Source organism: Larus michahellis, chromosome 4, assembly GCF_964199755.1.
Source record: "Larus michahellis chromosome 4, bLarMic1.1, whole genome shotgun sequence".
Classification (NCBI taxonomy): domain Eukaryota; kingdom Metazoa; phylum Chordata; class Aves; order Charadriiformes; family Laridae; genus Larus; species Larus michahellis.
The window spans coordinates 48,545,758-48,570,731 of NC_133899.1; the positions used below are offsets into that span (position 1 = coordinate 48,545,758).

The window sequence follows — 24,974 nt, forward strand, 5'->3', positions numbered from 1 at the left end:
TAAAGCCAAGGCCATTCAGCAGGAGAGCCCCAGCCAGTCCTGTCACCTGTGTCGTGGCCTGAGCTGGGCTACTGTCCTCGTCAGGCAAGGAGAAGGTCCTGCAGGTCACAGCCCAGCGGCCAGCTTCACCTGCTGGCCTCGGGAACAAGCCGCAGCACCGCCAGAAGAAGAATAACACATCTCTGCTACTTGGGTGTGATTACACTGAGTACATGCCTAAGCTGTGAAGCCCCAGGCTCCGTTTAAAGGGCGCAGGCTGCTCGATCCCACCACAGTAGTCAGCGACCGCCAGCCATGTCACAGCTGGCAGGGGACGTGGGCGCCCGCCACTCGGTGACATGGGCATTTCTTTTGCCTGCTGTTGCTCCCTGCTCCCCAACTCTCCCGCTGTGCCAGCCAGAAAGGGAAACGGCTTCAAACGCACCAGGCAGAGGAAGCCCAGCGATGCCTTTCCCCCAGCTGCGGCTCAGGCTGGCCCCGCGTTCCTCTCCTCCCGCTGATTCCCCTCCAGGGAAAACGTGCAGCTTCGCAGCAGCAGCAAAAAAAAAATTAATAACCAGGCAGTTCTAACAAGGATGTGAAAAAGAATAAAAAAGCTTTAATTTAAAAATTAAATTAATAAGAGAGAATAGGCAAGAGGCGCTTGTGCCCTTTCCGTACCCGGCGCTTTGTATGGCTGCTCCCACCATGGACGGAAATCCTGACGCCTGCACAGAGCTGGCTCTTGCAGCCCAGAGTGACGCTAAGGAGAGAACAGCGGAGACTGCAGCAGCAACTGGCCTGGAGAGCCTCCAGGGCCACCAGCAAAATCATCCGGGAGGAAGTAAGGATTTGAAAAACAAAACAAAACAAAAAAAAACCAAGACACCCTAATCATTTCATTCTTATGAGGAAAGTATTAAATAATTTAAATAGCGTGAGGAAAGCAAGGCATCCTCTGTGCTCCAGTGTGTGATAGCCGTGGAACAGCGCCCGGCCAAGGTGCTCCCGGCGCGGGGATGTCACCACAGTGCTCAGCTACAGTCTCGTCCAGTGTCAACCACATCCCTGACTGTGGATGGCAACGTCTGCGCTGCCAAGAGCTGGGGAGGAGCTGGGTGGTCCCCTGCCCGGAATTTCTCCAAGCACATGCTGGCCCACAAAGCTGCTGCTTTGCCCCTGGTGATGGCTGCCAGGTGCGGGTCGCAGCCCCAGGATGGCGCCTGTCGCCGGCATGGCTGCTTCCAGCCGGGAGGCGCTGGCTCCTTCTGGCAGCTCATGGCCAGGGACAGCAGACAGCCCGCCCTCCTCTGGGTGACTCCCACAGCACCAGTACTGGGACAACCCCGCTGGAGACTCTGCATCCATAGGGATGGGGAGTAACAGTGATTCGCCCTGTCAACCAGCCAGCCTTGATCCGGGCTTGAACCAGGGCTCCACAGCTCCTGGCACTTCCTGGCCCCACTGGGAGGTTTTCTCTGAGCCTGGCTCCACGAAGGATGCAAAAAGATGCTCTACATCCTCATCTCCCACTCACCAAAGCCCCGGAGGGGTGTGGGGAGGATCGAGACCTGGGAGCACAGAGCAGAGGCAGAGCAGGGTAAGGCAGAGCCCCCCGGCCTCTCGAGGAGCCAGGCCTCAAGGTGAGGTGAGCTAACGAAAGCTGAGAGTCCAAATCTGCTAAAACAGGGGAGGGAGGAGACCCAACCCCCTGGGTCCCCTGGCAGGGGGAGGTTCCCCTGTAACACAGGAAGGCTGCAGCTCCAAAAAAACCCTCATCCACGCCGCAGCAGCTTGGCCTGCAGGCACTGCCTGTTCTCGCAGCTGGCATCTTCCATCTTGGCTACGGGCATCCCCTCTGGCCGGGCTGGAGAGGCTGCGCTGCCGGCTGGGTTCCCTCAGGCCAGGCTGCAGCAGTGGGACGGGGCAGGAGGGAGGCCCCACGCCCCCCCCTTCTCCAGCATGCTGCTAGCGCCCCGCACCCGCTGTCCCCCGGCATCACAGGCTCCTCTCGGCGGTGAGGTATTTGAGCGCGGCAGCCCCGTACCGCCGCGACAGGTCCTGGTGGAACTCCTCCCGCAGCGTCTGGAGGCAGCCCCGGTACCCCGCGCTCAGGCGAAACTTGGAGATGTCGAAGCTGGGGGCGTGGGGCATGTGGATCATGAAGGCATTGGGCAGGACCAGCAGCTCATACTCCTGGGGGCAGAGCAGCAGCCCCTTCATCAGCATCGGCTTGGTGGTACCAACCCGGCCACCACCCAGCACCTCCACGGTGCCAGGAGCAGCCCCTCACCCACCTGCGCATCCAGCTCCATGATGTGGGACACCTTGTTCCAGCCGAAGCCCACGAACCTCTGGTCGTACTTGGGGCAGTCTCGCCTCACTACAACGTAAGGCTCGAAGTCTGGCTGCCACGCCACGCGGTATGGCACAGTGGCCGTCCGCCACTTGGCATAGTCAGTTGGGGCATGGCCTTTTGGCCACACGTGGTACCTGCAGGGAGAGATAAAAATGAGAGACTGGGGAAAACCGGCAGCTCTCCGAGACAGGCAGAGGATGCAGGGTGTCCTCTGAGCCGCTGACCCACAGCCCCGTGGCACAAGGGCCCAAAACCGGCTTCTGCTGTGTGTGACAGCCCTGTTGGACAGGGGGCAGCTCTGGTCCTTACCTGAAGGTGTAGAGAGAGCCCATGTCCAGCATGGAGAGCAGCTCTGCTTTGGATTTGGGGAAGGTCAAGCGGTAGTGCAGGGTTTCGAATGCTGGCACAATGAGAGCTGCCTTCCTCTGGGGCAGCTCCAGCTGCTGGATGGAGCTCCTATGGCAGTAGGAAGGGTGTGAGGTCTCCCTGGCTGTGAGGTATGGCCACGACCCCCTTCCTCAGCCCCTCCAGCCTGCCCACCACTCCAGAAGGGTATTAATGAGTTTGGACACTTTGCAGTGCTGCCATGCAGGGGCAGGAGGAATGGGGCACCCCTCACAGCCATGGCTGCTTCCTCATCCGCTGGCGTTTGGCAAAAGCAAGGGTGGGAAAAGGAAACAGTTTCTGCATGTTGAGAACTGCTGCCCAGTTGCTGCAAACCCTGATGCTTGGGGAGCACAGCAGGCTGAGCAAGAGCCAGCTGGAGAAAGCCTTACCTGAGGTAATCGTAAAGGCCATACATAGGCAGGAAGTCAATGTCTGTCAGAAAGACGTATGGCGTCTGCGTGTTGGCCAAGGCCACGTTGCGCAGGAGGTTGATGGGGTAGAACTGCCCCTCTTTGTAGACGATGTGGTAGGCGACGTTACGGCGAGCACTCAGCACCTCCGAGGCCTGGGCGTAGCGCAGGAACTGCTGGGCCTCCGCATCCGACATGTACAGCGCCAGGCTGATGGGACCTGCCCAGTGTTTGCAGATGGCCTCCAACATCTGTAACCTGCGAAGCAGAGGGCACTGCGTGACAAAGAGCTCTGCCCCGTGAAAGCTTGGCCAAACTCAGGACTGGGTGCCCATCAGTAAGCCTTGTGCCAACTGAGCCCAGTTCACCGAGGAGTAGGAATAATTGCTGTTCCCAGCTCAGGATGTTGCTCCTCACCACAAATCGCTAGTGCGAGGCTGAGGAACCCATATTAGAAAATCCTGGTAGCTCCTGAGCTGTGGAGCCACCCCAGAGGCAGTGGAGTTGGATGACCTGACCTCCCACCAGCCCCACTGGCAAGTACCTGTCCATGGAGAGCTGTGCCACAAGGGTGACATCGGTGGGGTCAGGAAGGGCCAGGAACTCGTACTGCAGGAAGAATAGGTGGACACGGTGCTGTATGAGGTGCTGCCGTCGAAAATCGTAGCAGGGATCGTCCTCATCCAACTCCTCCAGCGCCTGCTGCAGCTGCAATGCCGTAAAGGTGAGGGAGAGCAGGAGCCCCAGGGCGAGCTGGGTGGGCTTGGGGGCAGAGTGGCGACTACCCTCACCTGGTTGCTGGGCGGGCTGGGGAGACTGGCACAGCCGAAGAGCTCCCTGCGCAGCAGGTTCCCGTCGTACTCCAGGAAGGTCAGGTAGAGGTTGCGGAAGAACTCCACGTGCTTGTTCTTCACCCGCAGCTTCTTGGGCGAGTTCCAGTGGATCACCTGAGGGCAGTGGTGTGTCACCCCACAGAGGAGGAGAAAGCAGCACCCAGCACTCCCCAAGCCCCGAGACCCCATGCTGACTCTCTGGACCTCCAGCGCATGCAGTGTCCTTCAAGCTAAGTCTCAAAGGCAGCAAACCCACCCACCTTGAGATCAGAGACCTCGGTGTAGCACTGCTCCGAGCGGGTGTGATCAGAGAGCTGCACGTTCCAGAAGCAGGGGAGCCGGTACACCAGGGACGGGTCCTGCTTGATCACCGCATTAAAGATGTCCTAGGGGAGAGAAAGGCAAGCGCACAGGTGGATGAAGGAGACAGCATGGCCCTCCCCCTGCCAACAGCGCTATGGGAATGCAGCAGGGATGACCACCCCGAAGGAGGGACCCTTACCTGATCAGCCAGTGAGGTGGAGAGCATGCTCATGAGCTCCCGCTCTGCCGTCAGCCGCCACATCTGCTCCCAGCCCAGGCGACGCAGGCGGTCCAGCAGGAGCAGGATCACCCCTGGGTGCCAGGGAGGAGGGCACTGGGTCACCCAGGGAGCACCCAGCCATTACAGAGCTGGAGCACAGCAGCCTGCATGCCTTCGGCCCCTGGGACATGACGCTTCCCTGTGCCCACCTACGTGATCCCAGGACGCCGTAGCAGCCCGGTGTGCCCACCAGACTTCCCCAGCCTCCCTGTGCCAAGTGCCGCCACAGCTGGATGCGCCATCAGGCTGCAGGGCCACCCCGGCAGCCAACGCTCACCCGTGTTGAAGCCACGTCCCAAGGCCGGCCATGGTTTATGATTTTTCCAGAGGTTGCCTAAATACCAGTCGCTTTGGTTCTCCACTAGCCCGATCACCTGCTTGTCTGAGGAAAGAAAGGGACGTGGATGCAGCCCGACTTGCTGTAGGCTCAGAGGGCCCAAGCGAGCCCACTGCACAGGTGTTGTGGCAGACAGGGACTGCCACCCTGAGCCCAGCACCCAGGGCCCCAGCGGGTCCCAGGGGCACCCTGCCCTCACCAGAAAACTTCCCGAAGACAGCCCAGAGCTCAGCGATGTCGGTGGCGAAAGTGATGTCGGTGTCCAAGACAATGACCTTGGAGAGGTTGGAAGGCAGTGCCTTGGTGAGCGTCAGCTTCATCAGCCCGTAGATGCCGGAGTAGTGCTTGTTGGGGATCCACGACACCTCCGGCTGCAAGGTGACACAGCCTCAGGGCTGGGCACAGCCATGCCCTTCCCCTGCCTGGGCAGGACGGACGGCTGTGTGTGCCCGGCACCCCGTGCAGAGGAAGCCAGCAGAGGGGCACAGCCCGAGCCCACCGCCTGCCCCCCGACAGAGCTGTGGAGCCAGCCGAGCCTGCAGCACCTCCTCCAGCCACACCACCGGCAGCCACACACCTCTATCCCCAGGCCCTGCAGGCGCTCGATGGCTCTATCTCCTTCTCCTTCGCTCTCACCCTGGCCTGACTCTTCCTCTAGCCACCAGAACAACCCCCACCTGAACCCCAGCGTTTCAGTGCTTGGTGGGGGACCCAGCTCCGCTGCAGAGCCCAAGGGGCCTCCCTACCACTCCAGCACTAGCCCAGTGCCCCCCTTCTCAGCTGAACAAGCAACAAGTCCAGAAAGAGGAGCAGAGGAGCAGATGAGCGAGGGACCAGCATGAAAAGAGACAATGAACACCCTCCTGCTTGCCCCTCTCTGCTGCTCCCCTCAGCCCTCTGAGCACTGGGTTGGGACAGGGCAAAACAGGGGGCGAGTGCCTGCCTTCAAGTCATCGGCGTTGTAGAAGCTGACATGGACGGAGGGCACCATCCAGGACTGGAAGAGCGTCTGGAGGATCTGGTGGGCCACCGAGTCAGTGATGAAGTGAAAGTGGAGGGGGTTTTTCCTGCCAAAGGCAAGTGCAGCAGCACTCAGCACCACGGTGGGAGGGAAAGGACATGGTCCCCATCCCTCCCACCCCTGCCAAGGGACAGACATCAGCTGAGGGGACAGATGGAGAAAAATCAGCCATCTTGGGGAAACGCATCCCCCTCTGTCCCTCTAAGCAGTGGCAGAGGGGGTAGAGGGAGGCCCTAGAGCCCCTCTCCCACAACACTGCCCCCCTGCAGCAGCTCATCTGGGAACCCCAAAGCAGCAAGCCTCTGGCACAGCACCTCCCCATTACCTGTGGAAGAGGATGGATTTCACCAGGGTGACCACATCCCGGCTCGCATTGTGCCCGGCGCACACAATCGCAACGTGCAGGAGCTGCCCAGAGATAAATGTTGCCTTTTTGAGACTGGACACACACCCCTCGCAGGGGCCTGTCAGCTCCTCCCTGCAGCCCTGCTACGGGGAGAGACTCCATGACCCAGCCCTTCCCATGGGGAAGGAGCCCCAGAGAGAGGTGGCGGCTCAGAAGCGGGGACCAGGAGTCTGGCTGCCACTCCTCCTGTCCAGCCTCCCTCTACAGAGAAGCAAGACACCCTCACCCACCGGCTGTGTCCCATTGAGCACCATGGAGAGCCAGGATGAGGCCCCGTCATGGCCAGAGCATGGGATGAGCAGTGCCAAACAGGTTGCACACACATCAATGCTCAGCAGGGTCCCAGCCTCCCATCCGACGTCCCCCATCCACCGTGCCGCCATGACGATGCCATCACCCACCTCACACTTGTGCACCGTCCGCTGCTTGGGGCAGGCTGTGCGGTTGCTCCTCTCGCCCCTGGGGGGGTCCCCGTCCTCGGCGGAGACCCCCCACTGCGGGCTGGCGTCGCTGCTCTCCGCCTGTGCCTGGCCGAGCCGCAGCCGCAGCTGCTGGTTCTCCTCCTCCACCTTGCGCACCCGGGAGGCCAGCGCCTCCCGCTCCACGTCCCGGCTCGGCTGCTCGCCCAGGCAGGGTGGCAGCAGGAGGAAGCGGCCGTCTGCGGAGGAAACATGGGGCATGCGATGGGCACGAGCAAGGCAGAGCTCAGCCGGGAGGGACCGGGTGTGGATGGCAGGGCAGAGCCCAAACTGAGAGGTCCCGGCACACGTATGCCCAGCCAACATCACAGCTCTGCTCCCCTGATCCCCAGGGACGCCCCTGGAAATGCAGAGACACACCTGCAGCGACTTGCATGGGGAGCCATCACCCCAAGGCCTCGGCCTCCCCTGCCCACCCTCTGCTGGGGACCGTCCCTCAATCCAAGGAGGAGAACCCACTCACATTCAAGGCTGCCCACAAAAAGGTAGAGCCAGGAGAGGAGGATGGCCAGGGTCACTGTGGCGAGCAGCAGCTTCAGCTTCACGCGCCAGGAGCGCAACATGGTGTGCCGATGGGACAGGGGCGGCGAGGATCAGGTGGGCAGCCCAAGCCCGGCTGGCCCCAGCATCCTAGAGCCTGTGAGGAGGAGGGGAGCGGAGAGAATGGTGTCACCAGCAGCCCACATCCAGGTACCCTGACATCCCCCAGCAGGATGTTGCTCGTCCCCTGCTCCCTCCAGGACACTGCCTCGGTGAGGAAAGCAGCAAGCCAGACGCCCTCCACCGCTTCAGCGACAGCCTCTCCCAGCTGGCACCCTCCTGCCCATGCTGGGGCATCTGGACACCCCCCCGCAGTCACCTGCCCCACCACCCTGCTATGGCCACACGGCTCTCGGGGGGAACCTCAAACATGGGAGGAGGGAGGAGTCCTCTAAGTGATTTCACTCCAGCTCTGTTCCTTGCTCCTTGCCATCCCACAGGCAAGGGGAAAGAACGAAGGTCTCCCCGGGGAGGGGAGGAGTGAGGCTGTGCTGGAGAGGTCCTCCCTGAGCCGGGTGGCCGGTCACGGAGTGGTTAATGGAGCCTGCCCTTGAGATGGAGCGCAGGTCCCTCCCCCACCACCTCCGCAGGCCCAAGGGGCCAGGACTGCTCTTGAGAGGCGGCCCCAAGGACACCGCCAGGCTGGGTGGGAGCACAGCCCACGCCAAGCCCCGCTGGGCATGCTGGCTCCTTCCCAGCCCTCCCACTGGCCGTCTCCGGGGAACTCCCGCAGCCTCCCATACCGAGGTCTGCCGCGGGCCAAGCGCCTCCCCCTCCACTCACCGCTACCTGCCCCGGCAAAGTTTGGTGGAAAAATCCCAAAACACTTCGGTGAAACTTGCTTCCCAGCACTACTGTCCCAATGGGGCACGGCAGGGGACCCCCTTGCCCCACCGTGGTGGCTCTGGCCATGCGTTCTTTGCTGCTCTTGTTCCCCAGCAAGCAGAACACCACGCTCCCCACCTCGCTCCTGCGCCCAGTCCCAACGCGGGGACAGAAAGCCTGTCTCCAGAGAGCCCTGCCACCACAGTCCCAAAGTGCCAGGTGTCCAGGGCAGGCGAAGACCCCACGAAGCAGGGGAACACCAACCTCTCCCCTGCCTGCTGCGGCCACACTGAGCCCCTGCCCTCGGCACAACATCTGGAGGCTCAACAAAAGCTGCCGTAGGGATGAATGGGACGGATTAGGGTCTGCTCCCCCCTGCACACACCCCGCCGGAGACCATTGATGTGCAGATGCCCATGGGGCCGCCAGAGCTTGGGGGCTGAAACATGCAGCCTGGGAGGACGCTAGCCTGAGCAGCCCCTGGGGCCAGAGTGCAAATGCCTGCCCACCGCAGGAATTGCCTGCTGAGGGTGGACGGATGGATCGCCAGGGGCAAGGGATACGCAGCAACAGGCTCAGGCTCTTCACGGGCTTGGGGCAAGGCCAGCCGGAGGGAGCATGGCCACCCCAACCCGCTGGGGGATGCAGCCAAGCCCTTGTGGCAGCAGGCACGGCACCTGAGGGCTGCACTCCTTTTCCTGGTGGAGAAGGGTCCTGCCGGCACCACGCAAGTGGGACCCAGCATTGTCCTGCTTTTACGCTCTATAGAGCGGGCCAAGCGCAGGCATGGCAGGGAAGAGGGAGCTGGCTCACGGAGCACACCAGGCCCAGGCGCCCCTTCTCCCTGCCACGGCCCTGAGCCCTGCTGGATCTGGCGAGGTCTCTGCATGCTGCTGCCAGCCCCTCTCCCTCCCGATCCACATCCCTCCTGCCTGCCCCAGGCATCCCCCAAACTTTGCGTTGAGGTCCCCGCAGGAGAGGCGGGGGAGAAGCAAGATGAGGGAGGTCAGCCGGCACCCTGGGAAGCCGAGGGACAGGAAGGGACAAAATGGAACTTTAGCACAAATAAAGGAGAGAGAAGGTGGGGGCACACAGCAGCACCCCTCCTGCTCCTGCTCACCCCGTGGCCCCTCTGGGAGAACCTCACTGCGGAGAACGGCACTCCGTCCCCAGCCTGCATGTGAGCATGCTACCGGGATGGCAATTTGGGGGGACAGGATGGGACCAGTGGCAGGCCAGTTGGCAAAGACCCTCCCAGAGGCACCCAAGGACTCCATTCATGCCCCCCCCCCATAGCACCCCCACCCCTCCTGCCGTCCCTTCTCCCCCTCATCACCTGGCCCCCCTATTTCCTTACCTGCCTTTCCCCTTCTCCTCCTCCTCCCCAGCCGGCTGGCAGCCCACTGCTGCTGCTCCCTCCCGGGTCTGCCGTCCCCGTCCTCCCTTTACTCCTCCCTTTCAGATCTGACACTTCCCCCCCTCTCCTCCCCGCTCTCAAACCCAAGCTCCCCCCGCACGCCCCGCGCTGGCCCCCCTTTCGGAGGAAGAAAGAACAAACAAAACAAGAGATTAAATTCGCTTTCTACTCAAGAGCCCCCAGCGCCAGGGGCACGGAGTTGCCCAAAGTAAGTCAGGAGGAATCTGTCCTCCCTCCAGACCCCCTTCCTGCTCTCAGGCCTCCAATATCCCTCCTTTGCTGAGATAAGGGAAGCATCAGGATTATTTACCCCCTACCCAGCATCTCCCCCCTCCTTTCCCGGGGCAGGTGCAGGAGGCTTTGTCCACACGGAGAGATACCGGGGGGGCTTTGTAAGGCGGCAGAGCCCCCTCTGCCTCCCCTTGGCTGGCAGAGAGGGGCTGCATGGCCAGCCCAGGATGCAAACACGGCAAGGATGGGGTGCAGCCCTTGCTACCCCAAGAGAAGAGGTATTGGCTGCCATCTGAGCACCAACCCTCACCTGGACAGGGTGCAAACGCCGCTGTAGGTTTGAAAAGGAAAGAAGAGTTGCCCCCCTGCAATTGCCCAGCCTTGCTCCAGCCCCACCAGCCCAGGAGAGTGGGGGTCCCTGAAGAGCGCAGCGTCCCACAGCGTTCCCAGAGCGAGCAGGATGGCAGCAGGAGGAGCGGGAGGCTGGGGCTGGGAATGCTAACTATGCGGAGACGGGCTCTACCTGCAGCTCCCCCCGCCTCCCCGCGCCTGGCCCCAGGGCTCCTGCCTGGGGCCAGAGGGGAAGGAGGAGCCCCCTGCCCAACATGGCCTGGGATGGAGCCTGCTGGAGGATGCCCAGAGAAGACAGGGTGTGGTGGGAGGAGGCCGCCACCGGCAGCAGGCGGAGGGATCCGGATGCGAACTGCCTGCATAGCAATTTAGATGAAACGTAAATTGCCCCCCACCCCGTACCCCAAGGGCGAGCAGCGGCAGCAAGCCCCAGCCCGCCTCGCACAGGCAGAGCAGCGCCTGCAAAGGTAGCTCCGGGCCCCGGGCAGCAGCAGGCTGGGTCCCCACCCAGGCACCACCGAAATCGCTGCCCCGGGAGAGGCATTTACCTTCCGCTCATGCAGCTCCCGCTTGCCCTTGCAGAGCCTCATTACAACAGGCAGTCGCTCCTCAACGGCACCTTTCTGCCCAGCCCCAGGAAACCCCCAGCCCTCTCTGGTCCTCCTCCGAGCCAGCGGCTCCCCACAGCAGGAGCTCTCCCTTTGCTCCCCAGCCTGGCGCAGGGGCACCTGGAGCTCACTCCAGGACTGTCCCATCCCTGCCCCGTGGTATCCATCACCTAACAAGTGCTCCCACTGAGGCACTGGAGGCAGCTGCCGCGCAGGGCTTACCCACGCTCCTGGGAGAAACCCAGATCTCCGGCAGCCTCCTGCCAACAGCACTGCTCCGGGGGAGGAATCTGCCTCTTGCTCTGGCTGACCACCACCGCCTCTCCGCACACTTTTCCTGGCCTCCCTATCTCGCTCGGTCCTGCTGCCAGCCAGGGCAGGAGCAGGTAGGCTGCTGGGGGAGCACAGACGAGGCAGAGGCGGTTTAGGATGTTTATGGCCGTGGGGAGGAGATGGCAAGCAGGAAGGCAGCTACACAGCCTCTCCTCCCCCATGAAACATTAAAGGCACAGCAGTGGAGGGCAAGGCTGTAAGCGGCTCCCAGGCACGGGGCACAAGCAGGTACCGGCAGCCGTGGTACAGCACACAAGCGTCCCAGCAATGCCTGTCCCCGCAGCCACGGCCTTCAGCCTCTCCGCCCTCCCTCCTCAGTCTCCTTGCTCGCGCCAGACAAGTGCAGCCAGCAGTAAGATGAGAGGTTTCCCAATACTGACGGTTTCTGACCCCAGCGCGAGGGTGCGGGGCAGAAGTGCTGCTCGCAGCAGGTTATCCTCCCTCCCCCACGCTCTCCCCCAGGAGCAGGGCGGCTCCTGCTTCGGCAGGGACCGGGGACACGGCAAACGAGACAGAAAGAGGCGCCCAGGTCCCCTCTCTCTCTGGGAGAGGATGACAGGAGACATCGGGGAAGGAAGAGGCAGGACCCCGGTCTCACCTCATGCCTGGACACCCCTGCCTCCAGTGGAACAGGGCGATAGCCAGGCCGTGGGGAATGTTGAGCCAGCGGAGCTGGGCAGCTGCACAAACACCGAGTATGTGATCACATCCACCCCTGAGGCATGGGCAGGAGCCCAAGGCTGGCTGTCCACTGGCCACCCCTCCATGCACAAGCAGCCTTTGCTCCTGAGACAGTGCGCCCACCTTCCTCGCCCCAGACTCCCTCCCCCTCTGCCCTAAGCTGCCCACGCACTGACATTCCACTCCTCCAAGATCCCCTCTTTTTGCAGGAGCATGGCTCAGCCCGACTGGCCTTCGCTCTCCCTGGCTCGGTGACTGTCAGGTGAGCAGTTAATGTTTAGGGAGAGCTGGCAGTGGGAGCTTTCCCATCGCATCAGCACGTTTCACAGAGGGGAGCAGCCCCGTTTTCCCACAGCACTGCAGCTGGCAGCAAGGCCCGTGTCAGGGTGGGCGTCATAGCCGGTTGTCTCCCCTAGAGCTAATGGACCCCTGCAGAGGGGATGCTGAGGCACAGCGAGACTGCCTGCAGGTCACGGGACAGCATCCCGGAGGGGCACAGGGACATTCCTAGCCTTGCTGCCCCCCTGCTTTGTCCCCCCAGGCATCACAAGTGAAGAGGTGGCCTGGCTGTTCCCAGTAAAGAGCTGCAAGGCAGCCAGGAGAATGATTTCACGGAGCTGGGCTGCCTCTTGTCTTACCTAGCTGTAGGCGACAGAAACCGCAAATCCTTCTCCCAGGTCTCATTTTTTTGGAGCTGGGAGAGCAGCAGCAGCTTAGCTGACCTGCTTAGACTGCCTCAGCAGGAGCACAGCACGGCAGCTTCCCAGGCTCGCAGGGGGTGAGAAAGGGCCCAACAGCCGCGGGGAGAGCTGCGCTGCAAGACTGGCAACCGAGAAAAAGCACCACGCTTTGAAGAGCGGCAACAGGGGATGATTTCTTCAGCCCTTACAAAGAGATGGGAGGGGACAGGCGGGTTCCTCGTTCAGCAGGTCACCTTTAAAGCATGTCCCGCAGCACCCATCTGACAGAGTGCCTCGCGATGCGGGGTCACCCCCTTGCCCCCCTCCCCATGGCTGAAACGCCGCCACTTGAGGGGGGCTGTGCCAGCCGGCGGATACCACACAGGCAGCGCAGAGCCAGGCAGCTGCAAGAATTTACAGAAGCGGAAAGGAATTTGGCCAGGAGAGCAGGATTAAAACCCCATGCTCCGGATTACCACGCCGTCCCTCCCTACCCAGTCTTATGATAAGCGAAACTTAAGTGAGCATTTCACCTTCACATTTCCCTGGAAAGAGCAACCTGTGGCAAAACATCCACCATATTCCAGAGGCGGGATCAAGCAGCAGCCACAGAGCCAGATACCAGAACAGGAGCTGTAAATGCATAAAGTGTCCCCATCTCGCCACTGCCCCCAACAGCACCAAGCTGCAGAGAAAATCCCAGCGAGGTGAAGATCTTTCTGGGTCAGCAGTCAGCTGTCCCTCAGTTATGGCTCATTCTTGTGCATCAACTTCTCCTCAAGATAATCACCACACATAATTCTGCTGCTCTAAGAGTTCAGCTTTTTATTCTGCAAAGGTCACATTGAAAAGCCATCTTCTCTGACAGAAGCATAGCACTTGGGGAAGAGGAGCTAACAGTCCCTGAAGGGTGTTAGTTGAAGCTCCCAGCTTGGCTGAAGCAAGGACTTTCATCTCCAGACTGTTTCCTTGTTTCCAGAGGAAACAAGCAAGTTCAGGCTGGGTCTGACACAGGAACATGCCTCGCTGCTTACCTCTCCGTGTCTGAAACCCCAGGAATGCATCAGGGAGCAACTCCTCTTGGCAGGGACTCCAATCACGAGGCCCTGCTAGATACAGTCCGCTTCTGCGGAACAGCACCGCAGCCAGTCTCCCTGCCCGGGACTGGGCACTGAGCAGGCATGGGGGAGTCCAGTGCCACAGCAGAGCATCAAGTGTTGCGTGGGAGGATTAAGTCTACCAGACATCCTGCAACACTTGTGAGTTGGGCAGCTGCATTTGGCCACAACTCCCAGGCGAGAAATGAGGGGGCCACCCAGCCAGCAATGCGGTCCCTAAGTGCTGTCACTCCTGTTATGCCCAAGAAGAAGCTGTAAGGATCCATCTGGCAATAGCCTTCAGCCACCTCTGCAGGGACACCAGGGCAGCAGAAGGCAGGGCGCTGGCTTGCACTCCTCTGTGCACACTGTATTTGCCCCTCGCTGCAGCAGCGACCAGCAGGGTAGACCCTGAAAGCTTGTGTGACAGCAGAGCTGCAGGACAGCAGACACGCTGCCCAGGAAACCTGCCCAGACAAGCAAAAACACTGCTGGCTGGGTTTCACCCTGGGCTAGAAGTAAGGATCAGCTCTCAGGGAGGAACCAAGTCACTCCCTGCCAGCAGGAAGCCCCTCACTCAAGGGCTGTCCAGCCCTCAGTGCGGCTCTGGAGCAGACCATCGTCCTCCAGCGCTCAGCCCGCCCTGTGCCCAGAGTGCCAGGCTCAGGGCAAGGGAGCACCTCACATGTCCATGCCGGTCATGGTTTTCCCACTGAGACCCTGCTTCTGCACAGCCTGCTGGGCTATACCAGTCCCACGCTAACTTGGCACTTGGAGGTGTCCTCAGTGTCTCTTAACCCCATGAAACCCTGCCATGTGCTGCTGAGACCCCCACGGAGCTCACAGAGGAGATATCTGTTCAACACACTGCTTCCAGCTTCACCTCCCTGGACTACAAGTTGTTTGACGCCAGGAGGATACTTGGCAGGTGAAGTATTGCCACTGACTGGCCTTTTTCTGGGCCTGATGGAGCATAAGCCTGACTCAGGGCAACTGCTCCAACACAAACAGAGAGGCTACAGAGTCCTGGATCAAACCTCTTCCATGCACAACCCTGGCCAGCACAGCCAGGCACAGGAGGGACCAAGCTTGGGCGTTGTGCAGGAGCACTACAAGGAGCAGGAGGACCCTGCTTGCCTGTCGAAACAGAAGAGGAGCAGCATTTGGGCTGATGTCCAGCTCCCTCCCCTCTGCCGGGATTAGGTTTCTAATATCTGCATTTTTGCTGACGTCTGTGCTGCAGCTAATGGCCAGCTCTGAATCCATTAGGTTCACCGCGTCCCGGTCTCCGGATGTGCTCCGGGCATCAATACCTGTTCACCCCTGCCATTTCCTGATGCTTCCACTGCCGCAGGCTTGTGACAGACGGCAGTTCCTGCTGGGGTCAGAGCTGAGAAGCAACAGCAGGGTCAACAGCCGGGAGCTCCCGCTTCTATCCACGCCAGTCTGCAGAAGCCCTCTGTCAGCTCCAGCTCTCGCCGTCAGCGCAGCTGGAGCACACAGCAGGCATCATGCCCCGTACAGCAAAAGGGTGGGAATTTCACCCTGTGAAATAGTGATGTCTTAAGTTTCCAGCTAGCAGTGTCCCCGGGTAGGGACTGACAGATTTTCCCCCTCCAAATCTCCCTGCTCCCCTGAAATACTCTCGAACAACCTGCACCAGGAGCTGCTCCCTGGTGGGACAAGGGAGACCATATCCCAGCCCATCTAACCAGACCTAACCCCTACACAGGCTTGTGGAGTCTGCACCATGTCATGCAAAATTAATTAGGTTAATTACAGAAAAAGAAAAAAAAGAGGCGGCAAAGGGACTCCGACAACCCTGCACCGGCACTTTGCCCGGAAAAGTCCACAAGAGGCACAACACCATCCTCCCCGCCACCTCTGGGAAGGTGCCAGGGGCATGGCTCCGAGCCAGGCCCCCAGGTGCCTGCCGTGCATTGTCACCAGCAGAGCTGGACAAGTGTTTTCAGCTGAATAGTTATTGATTGAAAACTGCAGTTTCCAGACAGCTCAGAACTATTTCCTACTTCATGACAAGTTTTCGACAAGAACAAAATGCTTTGCTTTCCAAGCAAAAAGTCTCATTTTGCATTTTTTTGTTTGAAACTGACCTGTGTTACATTTAAAAGAAAAGATAAAGGGGTGTCTCAAACTCGGCTGTGTTGGGGTTTTTTACTTTGGGCACTAAATCAAGCAATTAATTATTTGTTCAGCTCTGCTCTCCAGACGAGCTGCGAGCATCACAAGCCAAAGGGCCAGGGCAGCTCTGCCCAAGCAGCAACGCTAAGGAGGGTGTTGGGTGTTTTCTGTGCTGCAGGCTCCTTTCAGACCTCAGCTGGAGCTCCCCCGAGGCCAGCAAGAACTCGCCTGTGGGACAGAGAGCTGCAGTGTGAGGGACAGCAGGTGCCCCACCAAAACGGCATCCACCCGCCCTAGTGGGCAGCGGTTCAAGACACGCAACCAAGAGGTCACAGCCACTGCTTGAAGGACATGCAAGGGGCAGGGCTTCCCGTGCAAACTGCCCTCCACAGTACAAGCACATCACACCAAGGTCCCTCACTAGTCCCGACTGGTACCCAGCGCTGGAGCAACCCTTCCGGATGCCATCTCTCACAGTGCCAAGCTCTGCACCAGCAGCACAAGGCAGCCAGGCATGCACATGGGGCACCCGATGAGGCGAGGCAACCCCTTCACTTCCCCTGTGTGAAGAGCAGCTGTGCCGCAGAGGGGGCCAACGCTCACTGAGAGCCAGAGCTCACGGATGCAGCCTGGTGCCTCTTCCACCAGGGACTGGCCCAAACTGGGAGTTGTGCTTAAGCAGCCACTCCCATGTCTTCCTTGCCCAGAGCTATTCCTGGCACTGGTGCCCTCAGTGCCCCAGCAAGGCTGAAAGCAGAGCTCGTACACAGAGGAATGGAACAAATGCACCATAAATAGCAACCAGGAGGGCTCAGGACAGGCTCTAAAAAGCCCAAGCAGCAATAGTGCCGTCCACTCAGGGTGCCCTGGGCATTTAGTAAGACCTGAAGCGATACCTGAGCTATAGAGAGGCTGCTCTGTAGCTGCAAATAGGCTCTGACAACACTGCGGAGGATGAGCTGCTGGCTGGGCTGACAGACTGCAAATTTACCTGCAAAAAACCCTATGGGGCATTTTTGCAAACTGGAAATGGGGTAGCAACTCATGGGGGCAAAAAAGGAGGGGAAGCAGAACCCAGAGCGGAGGCAGTTCCCAAACCCAGGAGGTGGAAAGCAGAATGCTCCCAACACCCAAACTCCTTACTGACCATTGCCAGCACTCCTCCCCTCCTGCTGCTCCTTGTGTTCCCATCCCTAGGGCTTCTCACACTGCTGAGCTAAACCCTGAACTCGTGCACCAAAGGACAAAGGCAGGGAAGAAACAGCATACCTCAACTCAACCAAGCCGCAGATGAGTGGCTCAGGACAAAAGCTCACGTCTTCTGCAACTCACAGCAACCTCTGTGCAGTGCCCAGCCTGCCCCAGGAGTGGGACAGAGGCGTAAGAAAGAGCTCAGCCCATCCTGTGATCACCAAGTTCCCCTCCTACCTCTAGGAAGAGTCTTCTCCTTCCCACCACGCCCGTCCTCCCTACTCCCTCTTCCCTGCTGGTGCCTCCATCTGGAACAGCAAATACTCCGTGTTCCCCTTCACACTGACAGCATATGTCCTATAAAGGGATCTCAGCCTCCACAGACGAGGATATGACCGGCCTCCAGCAGCACTGCCAGGCACCAGCCTCCCGCTCTCAGCGGGGAGCCCTGCGCTTTCAGCAGCGCTGCAGCACAGCTCGCTTGGGCGTACGCTGGGAACCGGAACACGGGAGAGACAGTTGGGAACACGGAGAGAGGTGTGTACGCACAGGGAAGGCAGAGGACCCGAATGAAATCACCCAGCATATAAACACACATGCACACACACACACACAGAGGGAAGCAGTTGCTTCCTCTGACAGAAAGGTTGTTTTTTTTTTTTCCATCAGAACGGGAGGACAGCACTTAAAAAAAACCCCAAAACCAAAGCACCAAACCCTTGCTTTATTGCTCCTGGAGCACCAAAACCAGCCAGGACACAAGACGCAAAGACAATCAATGCTGACTACAAACCCACCTTGAGAATTTCGGAAGCCCACAGCTCTCTTCTCTTCTCCCCCATGACTTTCCTGTCCCCTCTCACCCTTCCTCCTCTGCGCAGCAAGCAAGGAGTCTTGATTTTTGGCTGAGTTTCCACTCTGGGTACAGAAGCTTGATAAGAGACTGGGCAGGATGTGAGCACCCGTTGAGGAAGAGGATTAGTAACCCCCTAATCTGCACATTTTGGAGTCTAAGCACTTTGCTCTCTAATTAAACCACAGAGTGCAGAGATTGCCAGAAGGGGGAGAACAAGGAGGAAGAAGGAAAGGAAGCAGAGATTGTGGCTTAAAGGCTGTTCCTTGTGGCTTAAATGCAAGGGGTGTCACTGGTAGGGATGTATTTCACCTCGAGCACGTTATGCCAGGGCCGCTGAGCATCCTGTTGCCTCCCCTGATCCAATCCGTAGCAACGCTGAGGGCAGGATGAAGAGGGACCTGTGTGATGGCCTGGGGATGGCAGAGGGAGCGAAGGGCTCCATCAGACAGAGTGAAGCATTACCTGTGGCAGCCTCACCTGGAGACGGCCATGACTCCCCCTCTTGAGTCCCCAGCCTCTTGGGAAATCACACAAGCACCAGGCTGCGTTTGTCTCTGCTTCCCAGACCTGTCTGCACAGAAGGCCCTTGTTCAAGCACTTATCTGGCTCCATGCTGGGGAGGGGCTGGTGCCTTGCTGCCCTGGCACCCAGGCAGGACACTCAGCTCTGCACCAGGCTTGTTCGGGGCTGCCTGGCAAGGGAAACTTTCCTGGCACAGGTAAAGAGGGAAACCTTTTGCCGCAGCCCATGACAAACAAAGCAGTTCAAATAATGGCCCTTTTCCCTCCAGCTGCATTCAGACCCACGTGCCCGTGCTGAGAGGAGGCGGCAAGCCCGAGCCTCCGTTCCTCACTGCTGGCACTGCAGCACGCAGCAGGGACAGCCTCACCAGGGAAGCTACCTAGGCAGTGGGGACAGGAGCCCTCTGGCCTGACAGCACGCCTCGCCTCCCAAAATGCTGTGCCTCCACCTCTGCCCCACCAGACTGAGAAGGGGAGGGGTGCGTGTGTGCAGGGGCAGCCTGTCACTCCAGCGTCCTTCTCTTCCCTCATTCCTATTCTTTGGAATTCCTCTCTTCTGTTTGCTTTGTTTCAGCCCTCAATGAACAGGAAGAAAAGGGAAGGAGCCTTGACAAATCCGATCAAGGCGCAGACACGCTGAGGCTCCCTCCTGCTGGCATGCCAAGCCCTGCACTAATGAGGGGTAGAGGAGAGAGAGGCGGCCGCTGAGAACAGTGGCCCCACAGAAACACTTGGTGTACGGGACAGAGGGAAAAGAAGCTGCTTGGGCACAACAATGCCAGCACAAGCTCCCTGCCTTCAGAAGGGGTTCTTCCCATTTCCCCTGGCCCAGGGAGCTTGTTCCAGCTCCTCCTCAGCCCAGGTCCCAGTCACCTACTTCCCACTGCACTAGAAACAAGCAATAGACCATAGTAGAGTTTGGGGAGAAGGATCCAGACGTGCACGCTCAAGGGAAGTTCAACTAAAACTGCCATGGAGATGGGACCACACTTTGTTCCAACAATTCATGCAGGGAATCTGGTCTTTCCCTCCAGAGAACTGGGCCACAGGGGCTTAAAAGTGCCAGTGTTGTCTCCAGAACCTCCCCACAGGTACCCAATATCCACAGGCTCTGTAGAGAGGAAACCCACAGAGCTGAGACCTTCTGCCATCCACAGTTTACCAATTTGGGTACAGAAGCACTAAAACGGGAAGGGAGCGAGCACATGTAAACTGTCTACTTAACAAGCAAGATAACTGACCTTTGGAGGCTGCCAATGCTGCAGGGGTATCTGGGAGCAGCTGGAGAAGCTGACAGGGCCTGGTGGCGGCTGTGAGGACCACACTTTAACCAGAGATTCTCAACTTGAAGGGCAGATAGCACATCCCAGCTGTACTTGAGGGCTTTGGAGCTTGCTGTCACCTGAAATCCAAAAGGCAAACAGTCACGTGAAGAGCTACTGCCTACAAGAGCTCTGGGGACAGGCCCCTGCACAGCCAAGAGCGTCATAAATCCACAGTACCCAACACCTTGGTCCTGTCTGTTACAGCCTGTTACAAAGCACAGCTCAGTGTCACCCAAGGCTACCCAGACAGCCCATGGGAGAATATCTGCATGCTGCATGTTCCTAGTCCCAGATCACTGCACTGTCCTGTAGCACGTTCCCCATCCATGCAAGGAGGGCTGTACATGTGTCCCCAAAAGTGCTGGCAAAGCCACAGCCACTGTGCTTCATCGCAACACATGTGAGTTCTCACACTGACTCTTCAGCAGAATGAGGAGCTCGGGGAGGGATGCAAGTTTCCTGGTCCCTTCCCAAACATGATAGCAGCAGCAAATCCTTAGCTTGTGAGGCAATGAAGGGATTAACTATCTTGTCCAGTAACACGAGCCCCTGTGACATACCTGGGGCAGTCCCAGGGTCCCTCAAGAGAGTCTATCCAGATAAACGCACAACAGTGAGGGAGAAGGCATAAAGGCAGAGAGAAAGCAGGCAAAAATCACCACGTAACTTGTGCTGAAGAGAGCAGAGCAGCCTGCACATGTCACTCTTCCTCACAGGCAGAGGAGATCATCCTCCTCCTCCTCTGCTGGGGTCTTGCTAGTGCACCCCTTTCCTCCAGTACCCATGGAGCTGGGTACCCACACACCACAACTGCAGGCTGGAATGGATGAGCCCTTCTCCCAGGAGGCCACAGGGATTATCACCTCATTGGGAGAAAGCCCAAACGAGAAGCACAGAGCCACACAAGTAAGTTTGGGCAAAGGAGTCAGAGGGGAACTGGGAGTTTTGATTTAAAGACCCTCTATCCACACACATCATTGCTCCAAGATGCAGGAGGAACAGGACCTTCAAAGCAGGTAAAACCTACAAACCCCATCTTTCTGGTCTGTCCCACCCCAAACAGAGAAGCAAGTGTGCTGGGCACCAGCCCTGACACAGCACCCGTTGCACCCCTCTAGCCACAGCAAACCCCAGGTCAGCCTGGCACAGCACAATATGAAACAAGGGAGGCAACATCAATCCAAACAAGGGCTGGAGATAAGAAAAACTTTACAACAGCTGTTCACCTGAACAGTGAAACCCACCAATTCCAGCAAAGAAGTACAGCCCCACAACTGCTCAGCAAAACCCTCCTCCAACAACTTTGGCCTGACGTTACTTCTGCTTTGTGAGTCTCCCACAGTACCTGGCTGCAAGGTGGCAGGCAGTGAGAGAGGACACCTATGGACACTCTGGCACACAGCAGTAAACAGACATCTATCCCCTCCATCACCCCCACTCCACTTAGCCTGATGTGTCAGCTCCCACCTCAGAGGTCTAAGAGGGGAACCTCAAAGATGGATACTTCTGGAGCAGGGGGAACTGGGTATGAACCAGGGTGCCACACCTGCCTGGCACACAACCCCTTTGCAGTTACAACCCTCCCTCTGGTGCTACCAGAGCCCCGTGTTTACAGGGACCAGTTCACCAGGTAAGAGCCAAGTTCCAGATACCCACCTGGAACAGGAAGCAGAAGAACAAGTAGTTTCAATAGCGAAGAGCTGGAAAACCAAATCCACCTCCAGCAGAGCTACACCTGAGTGTGGAGAGCCAGGCACATGCCTGCCGTGCACGGCAGCGCTGCCCAGTGGGATCTGCCACAGCACAGCCACCAGCGTCACCGGGAAAGCAAACTTGCTGTACACACGTGGCAACAGCCTCATCTCCAGGGTGGAGCCCACGTCCAACAGCTACAACCCAAGCCACCAGCAATTATTTACACAGTACTGCGCGCGGGGCCTGCAAGACCTGCAGCGCAGTGGGACCGATCTCCAGATCTGCTGCCTCCTCCAGGTGGGGTCAGGGGAGCTCGGGTGAGGCTGGGGGAAAGGCAGATCAGAGACCACAAGCAGTTGCAGCACCGTCTCCCTCAGGGCCCAGCTGCATCTCTCCCTTGGAGTGTTTCCATTAACACAGGACACTGGAGAACTGCACGTCCAGAAGTTTTTTTCCAACTGCATCACACGGTTATTAAAAGATATCGCCTCTCCCTCTCAGCCTTCAGCGCAGGCAGATTTGGGATATTACAGAAGAGACTGCACATTGCTAATGAATCAGGGAAGGGAGTTATCCAAGCAACAGCCTGGGGCTCTAAATGGCTTTCTGGAAAAGGCATCTGGAGGCAGCAGGCGGTCACTATCTCACAGCGGGTCTCTGCACACATTGCCAGACGTGTTGTTCCTCCTGGGAAGCCAAAAAAGAGTCTCTCTCCTGAGATGCCAAGTCTCAGTTAAGCTGGGAAGAGAAGGGCAGGGGTACCCTGACAGAGAACAGCAACAAAATGCCTTCAAGTCAAAACACTCATTAAAAGGCCCCTTAAGCTTGTTTGACCTGCGTTTCCCTTCCCCTCAGACTACTGCTTCAAGCAATAGACCTGTCAGCAACACTTCAGAAACTCAAGGACTACACCACCAACATCCCCTGCCAGCTGCTGCCTTTCCAGGTCCCTGGAGGGCTGTCAGAGATCAGAGGTGCAAGCTACCGCCACGCTCCGAGCTTGGTGTGCTTGTCTCCTCATTTGGACTGAGGTTTGGAGCTCTCCTGAAAGGTGCTGGCCTCCAGTGAGATGCCCTGAGCGAATCAGGCCTTCCATTCTAGGCAGGGCTCATGTGTCGGGGATTAAAATACTCCCTCTGTCTACAGGTTATTTGGAGCAAGTCACAATTTATCCCCAGCTATCCTAAAGGATTGTCTGAGCTCATCCAGAAGCAAAGAAAATAGACGGCCACACCACGGTGACAAGGAGACAGGGACAGAAGGGCCATCTCATCCCACACCAGGGATGCTCCCTTCCAACCACAGCCATGAAGATCCACATCCCAGACCTCACAGTGCCAGGCTCCTTCCCTCCTGGCAGTGGAAGGGCAGCAGGAAAACATGTCTGGGGAGAATATCCACTTCCCCCAAAACTACCAACCTCCCAAGACACAGCCACGCATCGATATATTGTGTCTATCCTTAGGATGAGCTGCCTCAGACCCACAGCAGTGCTCTGCCTGGGGTCAGGTGCCCCAGAAACGGCATGGTCTCACGGATCTGAGCAAAGAGAGAGACACTGGCAGCCAAGCAAGCTGGACTTCAGCACTGTACCCACTGATGGGCTGGCAGAGCGTTTGCTTTTTTTGGTTTCCTTCTTTTCCTGCCATTAGTGCTGAGCCTGCACCTCTCATCATCAGAGCATAGGAACTATTTGGCCTCAGTTACAGCCAGTGGATTTCCAGTAAGCATGAGCCCTTGGCACCCAGACTGACAGTAAATGTTAAGAAAGTTGCTGCTCAGAGAGCTTTCAGGGTACGCTCGAGAGAGAAACCGGCCCCTCAACCCAGCCTTTCATCTCCTACACCCCCCCTTCCCCTCAGGCACTATAAGCCAAGGCAATTAAGGTCTTGCCCAATCTCATGGGCTCGCTGCTGCTCTGAGAAGCCACCCCTCCTACAGTGCTCCCTTGCAGCATATTTACCATAAAAAGGCAGCATGATGCTACTCAAACTGTCCTCCAAACTCACTCACTGCAGGAGGGCGATGAACAGAAAGGGGGACAGGACAGACAGCGGGTGGGAGGGAGGCCGGGGGCAAGGGATGAAGAAGCAGCATCTGCCAAAAAGCTTCTCTCTCAGGGACAGAGCTGCACTATCTAGCTATGCTGTTCAGAGTAGCCCAAGGACTTTGTGCATCAAGCTTCACCTCTGGCTGAAGACAAGGTGTCTTTGGCAGTCTCCTAAGCAGCCGGCTCTCAGATTGCTGTCTGCCAGAGCTTCTCCTTGAAGGAGAGCAGCTCCGGCAGTCTGCACTGGATATGCCCCTAGAGTCACCGACAGCGCACACCTACCCCCAGCAAGCTCTTCTCCAGACCTCTGTCACGGGGCTTCAGGTGCCATCCCACCCGCCTTGGTACTTACACTAGCAGCTCAGCCACCGCGAATTTCAGAGCTCACAGGTAGCACGGCATGCGAATGGAAAGTTGGGTCTAATCCATGCGATTCTGCCTAAAAAGGTTTGTTTAGCGCCAGACTGTTTGCCAGCAGTATCTCGTGCCCTTTTTGAACTCAGCCTGCTGGAAAACAAACCCTCCGGGGAAGGGGGGAGAGGAGGAGAGACCAGAAAGGATAAAGTGCCTGCCCATGCAACTGTAATTCTTGCAGAGGAAGCTGCAGGCACACACTGCGTCCATTGTGCGGAGGTAACCGGACAGGAGGAAGGAGAGGCAGCCCGGGCAGAGCTCTGTTTGCTCTCGGCAGACCTGCGAGAGGCCGCGAAACGCCCTCCTCACCCTCAAAGGGCCGCGGCGGGGCCGGCGGGCCGTGCCCCATGTGCGCCGCTGACGATCTTTGCACCCCGAGGTGCGCCCAGGGCCAGGCCCAGCGCAGGGGAGCAGGGAGGGGACACCGGGCAGGGTGGCACCGGCCAGGCAGCCTCAGGGCGACTAGTCCCCGGCCGAGAGCTGGGGCAGAGCCGGTGCAGCCCGGCAGGGAGGGTCTGCGGGGCTGGCGACAGGTTTGGGCCCCCCCTTCTGCAACAGGCTGCAGGTCCCACGCCTCCGCCTGTGAAAGGGGCGGGGGGGGGGCGGTAAAGGCGACGGTGGCCGTGTCAGTCCCGCCTGGGCTCCGGGACAGAGCCGGGAAGCACTGACAGCGCCCCCCCCCCCGCTCCCCTCTCGGCGCTCCCTCCTTCCCGAGCCTCCCCGGGCCCCCGCGACCCCGGGCAGGCACGGACACTGCCGCTCACAGTGAGACAACACCACGAGGGTGGCAGCCCCCCGTCCCCAAGGTGTCCCCCCCTCCCCAGACTCCTCCAGCCCCTCGGGGCAGCCCCCCCGGCCCCACAGAACGAGCGGGGGTTGCCCCTGCCCGACATCAAGGCACCGGTCGGGCGTCCGGTGCCTGACAAGGAGAGACCCAAACACTGTCCCTGCGTGTCCATCAGAGCATTTCCCCCCCCCGCCAGGCCCCCGCCAGGCACCCCCCCCCCGGGCTGGGACAGGGGCTCCCACACCCCGCGGCAACCACGTCCCCCCTCGGGACGCTACCACCACCGACCCCTCTCAGGAGACCCCCACAAAAGCCGGTGACCCACCGCCCCGTACCTGCCGGACCGCCGCCGGCGCTGCCGCCGCTCCCGGTCCTTTAAACCCCCGCCCCGCCGCTCAATCGGCTGCTCGGCGCTCGGCCGCCGCGCCTGCCCCGC

General features: G+C 59.2%; 1 protein-coding gene across 2 annotated transcripts; it reads right to left on the bottom strand.

Moving 5' to 3' along the window:
* Nucleotides 1–578: 578 nt before the first annotated feature.
* Nucleotides 579–24,966, bottom strand: LARGE2 (LARGE xylosyl- and glucuronyltransferase 2). 2 transcript variants are annotated; one of them, XM_074584543.1, is made up of 16 exons: nucleotides 24,874–24,966; nucleotides 19,509–19,669; nucleotides 7,258–7,431; nucleotides 6,717–6,973; nucleotides 6,235–6,317; nucleotides 5,832–5,955; nucleotides 5,088–5,259; nucleotides 4,829–4,933; nucleotides 4,471–4,583; nucleotides 4,229–4,354; nucleotides 3,927–4,082; nucleotides 3,680–3,843; nucleotides 3,115–3,393; nucleotides 2,648–2,794; nucleotides 2,277–2,472; nucleotides 579–2,175 (listed from the first exon to the last, which is right to left on the bottom strand). In XM_074584543.1, the coding sequence occupies exons 3-16, from the start codon at nucleotides 7,355–7,357 to the stop codon at nucleotides 1,978–1,980; spliced, it is 2,220 nt and encodes a 739-aa protein (XP_074440644.1). In that variant the 5' UTR covers nucleotides 7,358–7,431; nucleotides 19,509–19,669; nucleotides 24,874–24,966; the 3' UTR covers nucleotides 579–1,977. The 2 variants fall into 2 exon arrangements, with proteins under 2 accessions (XP_074440644.1, XP_074440645.1); XM_074584544.1 differs by lacking the exon at nucleotides 24,874–24,966 and having other exon boundaries at nucleotides 5,088–5,266; nucleotides 5,839–5,955; nucleotides 19,509–19,649.
* Between the last annotated feature and the right edge of the window lie 8 nt (nucleotides 24,967–24,974).

Excerpts from the sequence above, each read along its gene's own strand:
- LARGE2 (XM_074584543.1), bottom strand. The coding sequence starts at position 7,357 with ATGTTGCGCTCCTGGCGCGTGAAGCTGAAGCTGCTGCTCGCCACAGTG. Across the intron at positions 3,844-3,926 it reads CCAGCCCGCCCAGCAACCAG|CTGCAGCAGGCGCTGGAGGA; the intron begins GTGAGGGTAGTC and ends ACGGCATTGCAG. Across the intron at positions 2,795-3,114 it reads GGCCTTTACGATTACCTCAG|GAGCTCCATCCAGCAGCTGG; the intron begins GTAAGGCTTTCT and ends CTACTGCCATAG.